Source organism: Prionailurus bengalensis, chromosome A1 (assembly GCF_016509475.1).
Source record: "Prionailurus bengalensis isolate Pbe53 chromosome A1, Fcat_Pben_1.1_paternal_pri, whole genome shotgun sequence".
NCBI lineage: Eukaryota > Metazoa > Chordata > Mammalia > Carnivora > Felidae > Prionailurus > Prionailurus bengalensis.
This window is the reverse complement of record NC_057343.1, coordinates 69,288,793-69,301,753: the sequence shown is the minus strand read 5'-3', so window position 1 is coordinate 69,301,753 and position 12,961 is coordinate 69,288,793. Positions and strand designations below refer to the sequence as shown.

Sequence of the window (12,961 nt, the reverse complement as noted above, 5' to 3'; positions counted from 1 at the left end):
CTGCATGTCATGCAATGGCAGGTGGAAAAAGTGAATAAAGGGAAAGAAACAGGTTAGCGGTTTAGAGTTAACATTCAAAGTGAGATTGAAGCACAACCAGAAATCAGTAGGGTTAGTTAACACAGTCTCTTAGAGTTACTCACATTTTTAGTACAGACACAAATATATCTGACTTATTGGAAGCCAATATTACTCAAAGCTCACTCTTTACTTTTCACACTTCTTATTCACATCCATCGAAATGATTCTTATAAGAATGACATGTGACAATGCTACAGTGTCCTTCCTCTAAGACCTCAAGGTATTTTACAGACAATATCAAGGTCATCCTGTAAGGTAGGAAGTAGGTATTTTACAGATGAAAAATCTGAGGCATAGTAACTACTCCAAGGTCATGCATAGTGTGAGTCAAGGGTAAGGCTCAAAATAGAATTCTATTCCTAAATCCAGGTCAGGTTTTGTATTTACTAGATTACGCTGACCTTACGGCATTAAAACTGTGTCTGTTTCGTGTCAAAAACAATGTGAAAATAAAAGCAGTAATTAAGATTCCATATCCTCCAAATCAAATGCTCGCAGGTCATGTGAATTTGGGATTATTGCTCCTAAGCCCTACAGTTTAGGAAGACTGACATTCTGGTGACAGAATGACCTCGATGTGTATGTGATCTGTTTTCTGCTACGAGATTCATCATTATAAAGAAGTGGTGCTGGCAACAAAGCTTGAATATCGTAGAGGCAAAATAGTGCAGAACTGGGGCTGAGTTAGGACCAGGGCTAGCGATTTTGTCATGGCTACTAGTAGGTGATCTCTGAGGGAGACCTTTGGCAAAACTAGGAAATCAGGTTGGCCTCCAGGTGGAGGGAGGGAGGGAAGATTTCATTCCTTCCAGGGGAATAGCTGCCTTCTCTGGGGGTGGTCTTATTAATGTGCTTGAATCAGAAAACTCTGACCATGAAGAGAAATGTGTGTTGTAGAGTACCAAAAAAAAAAATGAATGACCTACTTCCGGTTGAGTTCCTTAGACTAAAAATCAAGGTAATATAAGATACCTGAAGGTTGGGGTCATGTAGGTGACAGAACATTCGTTTGTAATGAATAAAGGAAAACTCTTTTTAACGAATGGATGTACACACTTAGGGTTTTAGAACTGTCTTCTGAGATACTAGGCAAAGAATCTGAGATGTGAAGGCCTTTATTCTCTCTGCCAAACTGTTCACACCTGACGGGTACTTTCTGCCTGATGTACATTTTGGTCAGGCTAACATTAACTAGTCAGGAAAAGAAGCTATTTAACTGGGCTTTTAATGGATTCTTCAGCAAACACGTGCTAATATGTCTGATTTGGCACACACACATACACACACACGCACATCTCAAAATCCTGTTGACGACAGGATTCTTTCTCCTTCTCTTTCTCTCACCCTATCTCTCTAATCTTCATAACCGAACTTCTGAAAAGTTACCTGCACAATAATTTTCACTTCCTTGACCCCACATATTCTTCAATCTTTTCCACTTTGGCTTTCATTTTCATGTCTTCCCTCCCAACTGCTAATGTCACCAAGAACTCTGTATTTGTGCAATCAGTAGGAACTCTTCCACTTTCATCTAACTTCCTGAGTCTTGGTAACATTTGGCACTCAGCCCCTCCCTCCATAATAAACTAGTCTTTTCCCTTGGATTTTCTGTTACCCAGACACACACGTGCACGCACACACACACACATACTCTATATCTCTATATGCTGGAGTTTTTCAGGACTCACTTCTGGCTCCTTTTCACCTACTCTATGCTTTTTCCAGGCATCATTCAATTCATGATACCCTTCAACCCGGGATTTAAATACTATCTATGAGCTCAAGGCTTCCACATTTATGCATCTGCCTTCCCTCTTGAAATTCCCTGCTCCGGCTCACCCAAAAGCCAAAGCAATCCTGCTTCTAAAATGCATCTTGCATTTGTCCGTCTGTGCGTTCCTACTGCCACTTCTCCGGTCCTGATCGCCATTGTCTCCAGGCTTGGCCCTGTAATGATGTCCTAACTGGTCTTCTGCTTGCCTTCCTGTCCCCTGCCTAATCCAGTCTCCACTCTGCTGTCAGAGTAAACCTTTCTAAATACAGGTCTGTTCGCTTCTCCGCTGGAAACAATTCACTGCCTTCTCATTGCTTTTAGGATAAAGGTACCCTAGGGTCCAGTGTCTATCTCCCTGGCTTGTTCTATACCCCTCTCTGGAGGCTGGCACTGTGACCCGGGCAGATTAGTCTATCATTTCTTTGAACCGAACACATCGCACTTTTGTCCTACTTTTGGGCTTCCCACAAGCTGTCCCCTCTGCCTGGAATTATCTTCGCCCTACTCTTTTCATCTTCAGGTCTCAAGGCACATGTCACTTCTTTAGAAAACTGTTCAATTGCTCCTTTACCTACCTCCACATGCCATTTAAATCAGTTTTCTATTTTCAAGCGTATTGAACTCTACTTTTTCATTCATAGGATTTATAAAACATTTAAGTTACATATTTATATGGGCATTTCTTGAACATCCATCTCTCCTCCTCTGCTGTTAACTCTGGGAGGGCAGCGTTCATTGTCTGTCTAGGTCTTTGGGGCACACGGTAGGTGGACGGTCGGTTGAATGGGTGTTCTCTGCCATTAGTGAGTGCAGTGGGATCAATCTTTTCCTAAAATGTATGTACCCACTTTGTAAATTATTTCATTTCAGAGTGAACCATGGCTGGATTCAAAGTTAGGCCCATAAAAATTCTGTTGCATTCCCATGTGGAGGAGTTTTCTTGGAGGGCTTTCTTGTGTCACGGATGCGAATGTCACTGGGCTGAAAACCATCTACAGCAGCTCCAGCAGCCACACTGAGCCGGGATCGAATGTGTCACTTCAGCTTCAGTTCAGGATGTGGTTGAAATGCTCAACCAAATTAATTTCATGAGCCTCTCTTTCTCTCTGTGTGCTCTGCAAACGATATGAATATTGGAAACAAATAGCTTTTGCTCTGCGTGGCTGTCTTACTCAGTGCCAGATTCTGGTTCTCATCTTCTTTTCCGCTCTTGCACCCTCCTCCTGCCCCTCAAATACTTTATGCTGCAGCTAAAACGGATAACTTGCTCTTCCTCGAATATGCTCTCCCCAACCTAGGCTGTCTCCCCTGCCTGGGATGCTCTTCCTCCGCTGGGAAAACGTTCCTTTCAAAGTCCTAAGCAAATTTCTTCACCTTTGGAGAATTCTTTCCTTCTCAGGATCCTTTGTCACCACCACCCACTGCACATGCTGATGGCCCTAATGCATTGCCTCTTGCTGCCCTCTCAAATAGCTTTGCTCATGCCCCAAGGGGCCCTTAACGCTCTGCATTGTATTGATTTTTGCCTCTTCGTTGTATTCTCATTACTGGATCTGGAACCCAGAACTTACTATGTGTTCAAGAACTGAATTAAGTGGGACAAATAGATTCTGCTGTGGTGGTACAGATACAGTTTCCACTGAATGCTGACAATCTTTCACCAAGGTGTGTGATAACCTTACATAACATTATGGTTTCTGATCATTAGGCAATATTTGTGCTAACACTTTTCCTTGTTCTGGTTATTCTGTACATCCAGTACAATGAAATACATCAAGGAAAGAGTCGGTGGGTCGTTTTGTTCTGACCGGCTGAGGCATTTCACTAAGGCACTAACTCTCTCAACAAAGACTTCTCAACTATTCTCTGCTTTGGTTGCAGAAATATTCCAACTCTAGAATCTGTGAGTTAGGGTTCTCTGGATATTTCCATTAATTATATTTTCCACTTTGCAGCATAGACACAGCCTCGGTTTTTCCATCTGCAAAATGCCAATAATTACGCCTGCTGCTGCCAGAATGATCTTGAAGAATAATGAGAAAATGCCTATAAGAACACTTAGAGTAACTCAGAATAAACCTGTCAGAGAAATGCCAAGAATTATTACCCTGCTATTTTTGTAAGTGTGTGTGGTTTTTGCTGCTTTCCTAACATAGCAAAGAAAAAGTATAACTCCTAGATTAAAATAATCCCTATCAAAAAAAAAAAAAAGGGAGAAAAGGAAAAGTCCTACCCACCACAAACGTGCTAGGGCACCAACCAAGGTGATAATTATGTTAGCATGGTTTGGGAGAGGAATCCCATATTTTGCATGATATTTTACATTACTATCTCCACAGTCTGGAGGAAGAATTCCTAAAATCCAAATTCATACTGTGTCATTGGGAGAGTTCTAGTAACATATCAAAAACTTCACTATGGGTGACAGATGGTAGGTAGACATACTGTGGTGATCATTTCACAGTGTATACAAATATCAGATCATTATGCTGTACACCTGAAACTGATAGAGTGTTCCATGTCAATGATACCTCAGTGGGGAAAAAAAAAAGAAATAAAAGTTAGGGATCTTAAAAAAAAACAACCCCCAAAATTCCACTATGAATGACTTTTCGGTAAAGGGTGGCCTCCAGGAGAACACGAAATGCTTTTTGTTTCATATAGGATCGATATTAATATAAAGTATTTATAGAAAAATCAAAATCTGTCATGTTAAAAATAATGGGCCCACCCATCTGCCAAGTTACAAAACTTATTTTTGAACATCATCACTTAATTTGCAGACGTTTAAGACAACAGTGATTAACAATGATCATTATCATTACCATTTTAAAATTAAGTTGAAAATGTGGTTTATGAGAAAGAAAGCCTGAAATAAAAGCTAGAGCCAAGATAAACACTAAAATTTCTGTTCTGGGTTTAAGTGGGGGAAAGATTACACTAACTGCCTTTTGAGAAAATTATTTTCTCTTTCATCATTTAAGAAAAACATGTGAAAACTTCTTAGAAGTTGATATACCATTTCAGAGCACGAGAGCCACATGGTTGTTCACTATGATATTGATATCATGTTACAGATGGAAACACTTGTAATTCACAGAATTAAGTGGGCTAGGACCCACTTTTCGGCTCCCAAAGTGCACACAATTGAGGGTTGCCGGACACACGGACAATTTTTAAACAATCCAGCAGGGGGCAGAAGTACTCAAGCACAGCAACCAGTACGGCCTATCGCTCCTCGATACAATCATTTCATCAGCAATAATCAGGTCACTGCATAAAGGATGTTATCCATTCTTGCTTTGGAAGTCTTTAAATGGTTTCCAGGTGAAACGTTTTTAAGTGAGGGTTCTTTCAGTGATTTAATAGAGCAGTCATTATTGGATTGAAGTGTTAAATACGAGTTAAGAGGCCTTCACATTTTTACACGACTAAGTTCCAGGGTTTCAAAGGCATTCTCAGGAAATTGTTCTGAAATTATTACCCAGTCTCCAGAAACAGACTTGTCCTTTTATGTTTTACCCCTCTGTACATTCTTCCCTGATTTTTTTCTCTTCAAATATCTAGTGACGAGGTCTATAAAATAAGATGCTTCTAGAAATCCTATGAGACCTCGAGGTAAGTTTACCTACTAGTTATTATTTTACAAACATGTTATATCTAGTGGATTACAATGACAAGTCCTGCTGTGCTATCCCTGCACTGAAATGTCACTAGTTAAGGTTGTGATAGAACCTTAAGTACAATAAGTCCCAATAAGTACTGATATAGAAACTCACTCCACAGGTCTATGAATCTACTTAAGAGAAAAGCGGAAGTAAAATAGGAAAACTAAACACTAAGAACCATTTTCCTCACATAACTTATATCTTTACTGTAATAAATATTGTTAAAAGGTTGACAATTCATTTCAAAGTGTAACTTTTACACAAAGAATACCACAGAAATAGTGATTCTACTCCCTTCCACGTTAATTCCTGATATGTGACAGGATTTAAAGAAATGGAAAATAAACCCAAAAAGTCCAACCATGTGGATTAGGACCAACAAGCTCTTTTGGATAAAACTGTTGTTGGGGTGCCTGGGTGGCGCAGTCGGTTAAGCGTCCGACTTCAGCCAGGTCATGATCTCGCGGTCCGTGAGTTCGAGCCCCGCGTCAGGCTCTGGGCTGATGGCTCTGGGCTGATGGCTCGGAGCCTGGAGCCTGTTTCCGATTCTGTGTCTCCCTCTCTCTCTGCCCCTCCCCCTGTCATGCTCTGTCTCTCTCTGTCCCAAAAATAAATAAACGTTGAAAAAAAAATTAAAAAAAAAAAAAACTGTTGTTCATCTATATTTACCTTCCAGTCACTATCATGGGATGAAAATTTTGACTTCCGAACTAAGAACTCAGTGGACCATCTTCTCACAAAAGCCTAAGTTACTCTCTGATTCTTCTTCTTTGCTTTTTTTTTTTTTTAAACAGTAGGAGGAAACTTTATTTATCTTGAGGACATTATCCCTGCTTCTAACACAGACTAAAAAGTCAATACCATGGTCAATATATGATGACTTTGTGTTCGTATATGGTGTGTGTGGGTCTGGGGTCAGGGAGGTGGGTACAAAAGGGAGGAGGGTTGACATGCTTTGCACTTCTGCTTCTTCACTTTTATCTGATGTTTTATGTCTGCTGAACTGTAAGGGAGAACTCTGTGACTCCACATACAGAAGCCGGGTGGTGTCATGTCCCGGTACGTCGGACCGGTCACGGGGAAACTAGGTGCTGGGTCCTTGTCTCATTAGCTGTGCCACCTTGGGAAGTCACCTCACATTTAGGGGGCCTCAGTTTTCTCATCTGTAAAACGATCGACTGGATGAGGAGATCACTAAGAATCCTTTTAACTTCGAGATTTGTGATTAATAGAATTCATCTTTTAGTGGAATGATACAGTTAATGGACCTGAGCAGCTAAGACTATCAGGCATTGGCTCAGAAACTGCGAGTAAGAGCCCTATCTATTTGTGCACTTGGTGAAGCTGAGAGCGATGGAGAAAGAGAGAGAATGGATGTAAAATATGAGAAGAAGATCACTTTAATTTGAACAGCCTTGGTTTTTTGTTTAGTGCTCTGAATAGGAATAGGGAAAAAAAAAGGTTAGTATTTACTGGAATTGCTATTTTTAGGTCATTCAGGGTTAATGACAAATCTGAACTGTCACACAAAAAAAGGCCCTACTGACATAAACAATTTTACACAGCATGTGCAGATACAAGAAACCAAGAGGCCTAACTGACCACTCTTTGCGTCTCATGGGTTCAGTCTGTCACTCAACTCTCTAAAATATTTGGCTTTAGAAACCTGACAGTCTTTCGCTATCATCCAAGCAAAGTAAACGTATCTAGCTAGCTAGGACAATGATGAGCTTAAGGCTGTACTGACTGTACCTTTACAAGCAAACTAGATGCCACCGAACAGCTTTGAGGGATGAGGAGAAAGCACATGACCGGAAGGGCACACGGACACGGGACTTGGAGCTGTCAGGGCACGTACCTGTTGGAATAAACGCCGTGTGTTGCTGCAGCTGGGCGCTGGTGAGAGCCTGCTGGTAGTGCAGCACGCTGGGATTGAACACCGTGCTGGCACCGTTGTTTTTTTCAAGTGCTTGTCTCTTTGGTAAAGGATGAAGAGCACCGGGGGGAAAGGCCTATGAGGAAAGAATCGGATAGGACATGTATAACTCAAAGTAACCACACCTTCCGTGTCCACAGAGATCATCAAGTCCAACATTCTCTTTCAAAATGACAGCTAAGGAGATGCCTCTGCCATGCACCTTAATTTAAACAGCGGCAATGTCGAATGAGTGAGAATTTGTTATTGAGAGCGGAAGCATGATTTCTGTAACCCAAAACGGTAGCATCTCAACTAAGGAAAAGAAAAACTATCAAGCAACACCAAAATAAATAAATAAATAAATAAATAAATAAATAATAATAATAAAAAAATAAAAAATGACTTCAGCTTTTAAAACGAGTTAAACTATTCTAAGGGGGGAAAGAAGCATTTGTGTTATTATTAATACCTATTCTCTTCGTTAACTTAACGGCAATTTCTTGGATTTAAAGGTTAATAAGAATTATAATGCGCATTTTTCCGAGGCAAGTAATTTAAATTTGCTTCACTCTTTTGGAAAAGGTATTAAAATTTGTTAGGATTAATTTATTTCACATATTACGTATGAAAATGAGATGGCTAAACACCTTATTTTTTTTCCATTAATTAATAATAATGATCATTTGCAACCAATTTTTACAAGTAATACAAATCTCAGATGGTTCTCTGAAAAGCTACATGCAAAGCGAAAGGTGAAAGGTCAAAGTACCAGGTCTACAGATGCTTCGAGAGGTCGCTTCATTGCTTTGGCAGTCGACTGAGTCTTTTAATAACAGGCAGCGAGCACATGATGGCAGTGGGCCAATGGGATTCAAGCGAATTAACATACAGGTAAACAGCAAGCAGAGGTGCATCATGGGAACGGCATTGCATTGTGGATAGGTGAGAAGGAAAAAAATATTCTGAATGCAATATACAACGTACAAAACACTAGGCATGCACAACAACAAAAATGTTCTCTAAAGAAATGAATATTACACCTTAAATTAGTATTGAAGCAAAAATGCATCTACTATACCTTAGTTAAAAGCATATAAGAGAGTAAAATATAGATGTTTGAAATTCAGGAAAGTTAATTAAAACAGCAGCTTGCATACACACCATAAGCATTTTTTATATTGCTTCAGAAAAAAAATGCAAAACTTTCAAGGGCCATAGGATTGATGAACTTCTGATAAGTTAGTTTTCAAACGTAAAATAACGAATGTACTAAGTGGAAGATCCAAGTGAAAAAAAGATATTGCCTTTAACGTTCAGAAAAATAATTGTTAATGAAGATCTAGCCTAACAAAATGAAGTGGCAAACTGAGACAAAAAATTCAGGCAAAAAAATATTCAAACGCAAGATTATTTGGGCAAAACTGTTTGGGTTTGGATCTTAATTTTTTGTCTGAATCATGTGGATAATTGTCTCAATTCTTCTCTTCACTCTGCTAGCATGGATCTGGCAACACAAAATAAGGTTCCAAACTTAACAAGTTTTGAATTTGAATAGTAAGTTTCTCAAATTTCCCACTCTCATCCCATTGTACTGTTTCTAATGACTAACTTATCATCCATTCTGTGTTTTCCACTACATTTGAAATTATAATTCAATTTATCTCAAACAACTTACCGGATTATGCTAAGAAAATACCCTTTAAAAAGGTATTTAGTGTTCTCAGGTATCAGAATAATCTCTATTTAATAATTCTATTTGTAATTTCAGCTATAATCAGTGACCAACCCAGTTAATTAGAAGTGGAACTCGTGGCTAGAACAAGTTACAACAGCTAAAAAGAGCAAACAGCTAAAAAAAAAAATAGCCAAGGACTGCTTGAAATATTAGATGTAAAATTATATTTTTAACTTATAACCATATTTGGGGGCAGACTGTCTCATTTAAGCAGCTGAAATAATAACAAATATTGATCGATTTAGACCACGGTGAAAAAATGTTCCTATTCCTGGATCATTGCTGTAAAAAATGGAAAATTCTATGATGGAATTCTGTGAAAATAAAAATAAAATAAAAGGAGTAGCTCCAATGCAAATAAAAAATGAAATACCCCTTTTTCAATGGGTAGCACAATAGGTAAATCCCTAAGGTTTGTGTAATCAATACAAAACGTGATATTCTAAAGTTCTGAGCTGGAACCATGGCATTTGCAATAATATGAGGTACTACTAAACTCTCAAAATGGGAAACAGTTAATGACATTTTCCTCTGCAGATAGAGGTCTTTTCATCATCATTTGATGATTCGAGATCAAAAGTATAGAGGTGCCAGGAGGTAAAGACGGGCAAGGTAGACAGAAAGTGGGTGAGGAAAGGATTGAAGGCAGAGAAGAGATTCAGAATGTCCAACAGAGAAATGTTTGGGAAGGCAGTCTTAATAGAGGCCATCAAATAATATAAAATGAGTGTTCTGGAAGTAGAATTACAACATTTTTAAAACCCAGAGAGCCTCACAATGAGAAACCTTCTTTGTACTGGATATTCTTTCTTCAGACGGAAGTTCCCCATTATGTAACTTCCATGACACCACATTATTTAAGATCTTCGGTTGCTGCAGAGTCTTGACACTGCTTGATAATGCATTTCTTTAAGCTTAAATTCGTCTGTGCTAACTGTATAAGGCTGCACAGCCCGTTCTCACAACGTGCACCGAGAACACAAACTCAGAATCAGTTTGGTCTCAACGTTCTGGACTCAGTTCTTCTCTTCCCTTTTCCAGTCCTTGGGAGTTCCAAAGCAGGTCTACTGTTGGGCTGATTTTGTCTGCTATGCTAACTGGAAGAGTGATCATGTCTCCAAAGGATGGCATTTATGAATGAAATTTTGATTGAACAAAGCATCATTCAATGACGTCTCCAAGTAGAAGAAGAAATAGTAAACATGTCTCCCTAGGATCCTCACCTGGAAGGTTAATGCTCTTTTTTTTCTGATCTTAGACTGATGAAAGTTCATGTCCACAGAAATCAGAAGAACCTAGGAATGTGAGGACACTGAGAGCTCTAAACTGAGCTGGCCAGCATCTCCTTTTCTCCCACTGCATACTGTGAGTTATCTTTCCTAGACACAAATATTGTGTCTTTTCCTTTTTTTTTAAAGTTTATATTTATTTATAAATAAATAAAACATCTCCCAGACAGGCTCTGCACTGTCAGCGCAGAGCCCGATGTGGGGTTCCAACTCACGAACCGTGAGACCGTGACCTGAGCCAAAGTCAAAAGTCGGACGCTTAACCGACTGAGCCACCCAGGCGCCCCATATCATGTCTTGCCAAGGAAACAGTAAGTTTTCAAAGGTTGGGCATACATATTAGTATCTTGCATACCTCATGCTTTGAAGCACATGCGTAGAATAAAGCTTAAAAAAATCTGTATGGATTAATAACCACGTTATAGTATGGCTTTGTAACACAGAGATACTCTGCGGTAGAAGAATGACTTGACTGCTGTCATATGTTTACCTACATTGAAAGGTCTTCAGGCTTAGACTAGACTTTAGAGATCACCAAACATGGCTGGTCTTAGAAGCTTCCTTAGGTACCTAAGCAGAGAAAGAAGTTCTTTATTTGGGCCTCTACTATGTGCCGGACACTTGGCATCCATTCCTGCTGGCCTCAACAACGTTTTGGACCCTCTGCCCTTTCTGGACCACCTGCAGGTTTGTGTACATCCAGCCAGATATTTCCTTCTCTGGATCAAAGAACAACTCAACCGCGAGTCAAGGCACACAAACCAAGGGCCCGTGCCAGGCATTGTGGGTGAAGACCAACTCTGAGGAGTCAGAAAACCCCAGTGACAATAATCAGAGCTGCTGCCTTCTTGTGGAAGAAAGGGATGTAGACAAATAGGATGGAATTCAAAGTGCCTATACATGTTTTCTTGGACGGTTGAAGCTTATCTAGCTGACGGCAGCTGGCCCCGTTTCCTTTCACAAAACAGGACTCTCCCATGTAGCCCCATGTTGTTGGATTGTGAAGAAAGACGGCTTGCTTAAAGATCACATACCCTTTGTGTGAAAATTACCAGAGAGACGCTCTGTCTGCCTTGTTTTCACATTTAAAAAAATTCTGGTGAGGATGAGGCCCACGTTTTAAGACGTATTATGAAAGAATAAGGCTCTAAAGGAAATAAATGTCTCCTTTTCTGGAATCAAAGCTTTAAATGTGTTTCAGGGTCCAATTAATCAAAAGAAGGGGAAATCCCTGGACAATAATACAAATTGCATTACAGAAATTCTTTGTGTTCAGATATGGAGCCCAGGTGAATGGAATATTAAGATCTTCTGACTGCAGTCATCACTCTCATTTGTTCTTTTAAGTAAGGAAATAAAATAAGAGGGTTTTTTTTCCCGTGTGTTGGGCAATCTTGTTCCTAGAGTAAGAATACTTTGACTTTACCCAACTGCATCTCAGTGGGTTCACATGAGCCTCTCACTTCAACTAAAAAGACATGACAGACTCAATAATTTTCATGTCATTGTCAGAAAGAAGCTGGCTTTTCTTCTGAAACTACATTCCTTTGGCTTGTCTTTGACGATGTTGCAAGATCCCCTGAAATATCAGAACTCCAAATTTGGGTACAGTATAACTATCTGGGAAAATACGGTAACTACATATACTGACATCCACTGCAATACCTCTATGCATCTTGGTAAGTGTGATGTGAAAATGCGCAGAAGGGCACGCGGAAGTGCACACAGAGAAGGAGTCTTGACTTTAAAATATCAAGCTGAGGAAGGACGTGTTTGTGTAAATGCCTATTTCTTCTCTTATCCCCACCAACCCAAGTCACCTACCATTGACATAGAGTGGCTGCATTGTTCCCTCAGTGACTGAAGTATAGATAGATAGATAGATAGTGGACATTACAATTGCTGCTTCTAATAAACAGCCAGATACAATCAAGGCTCAGATAAATTCAGGACTTAGCCCTAAGGTCACTATTACTACCAGTGGCTTGTTGTATCAACAGGTATTTGAGATAGAGGGACTAATTTTTTCATATTCCCAGAACCTCGTCGCCTACCCCAGTGGTCAGAGATGGCTGTTGTGACCCAGGCTGAGCCAATCATAGCACGCTCGTACTCTAACCATGAAGACAGCCCCCAAAATGACCTTTCATTGCTTTTTTAGTTTTTCTAATTAGAACTGCTGTAGTAGATACTGTTTTCTCTCTTGTCGAAAGACATAAGAATGTATCCCTATAGGTGTCTGGCCGTGGTCAATGTTGCATTGGAGAACTTGGTCTTAGAAAACAGAGTTGATACACCAAGAGAGGCAGAAAAGAGAAAAAAAAGAGAGACCTACTGTTTTTCTAGTTTCTGGATGCAGGCATCCTGATCTCTGTTTTACTTCTACTCCCTTTCAAGGGCACCACACGAAGTCCAAAGTTTTTATTTCAGCTACTTCGGTTGGCTTTTTGTCTCCTGCAACTGCAGTCCTCAGAGGAAAAAATGTGTTCTTTGGGC

General features: G+C 39.8%; 1 protein-coding gene across 9 annotated transcripts in view; it reads right to left on the bottom strand.

Annotated features, from left to right (window-relative positions):
• Window positions 1-12,961, bottom strand: part of MBNL2 (muscleblind like splicing regulator 2) — a 159,614-nt gene that overhangs the window by 27,777 nt on the left and 118,876 nt on the right. For 5 of the 9 annotated variants that reach the window (XM_043581838.1, XM_043581879.1, XM_043581870.1 and 2 more), the window contains 2 exons: window positions 8,211-8,264; window positions 7,382-7,535 (listed from right to left, as the gene is read on the bottom strand). In XM_043581838.1, coding sequence (XP_043437773.1) covers window positions 7,382-7,535; window positions 8,211-8,264 — 208 coding nt within the window. The remainder of the gene's footprint in view (window positions 1-7,381; window positions 7,536-8,210; window positions 8,265-12,961) is intronic. The other 4 variants (XM_043581913.1, XM_043581890.1, XM_043581921.1 and 1 more) reach the window with 1 other exon arrangement.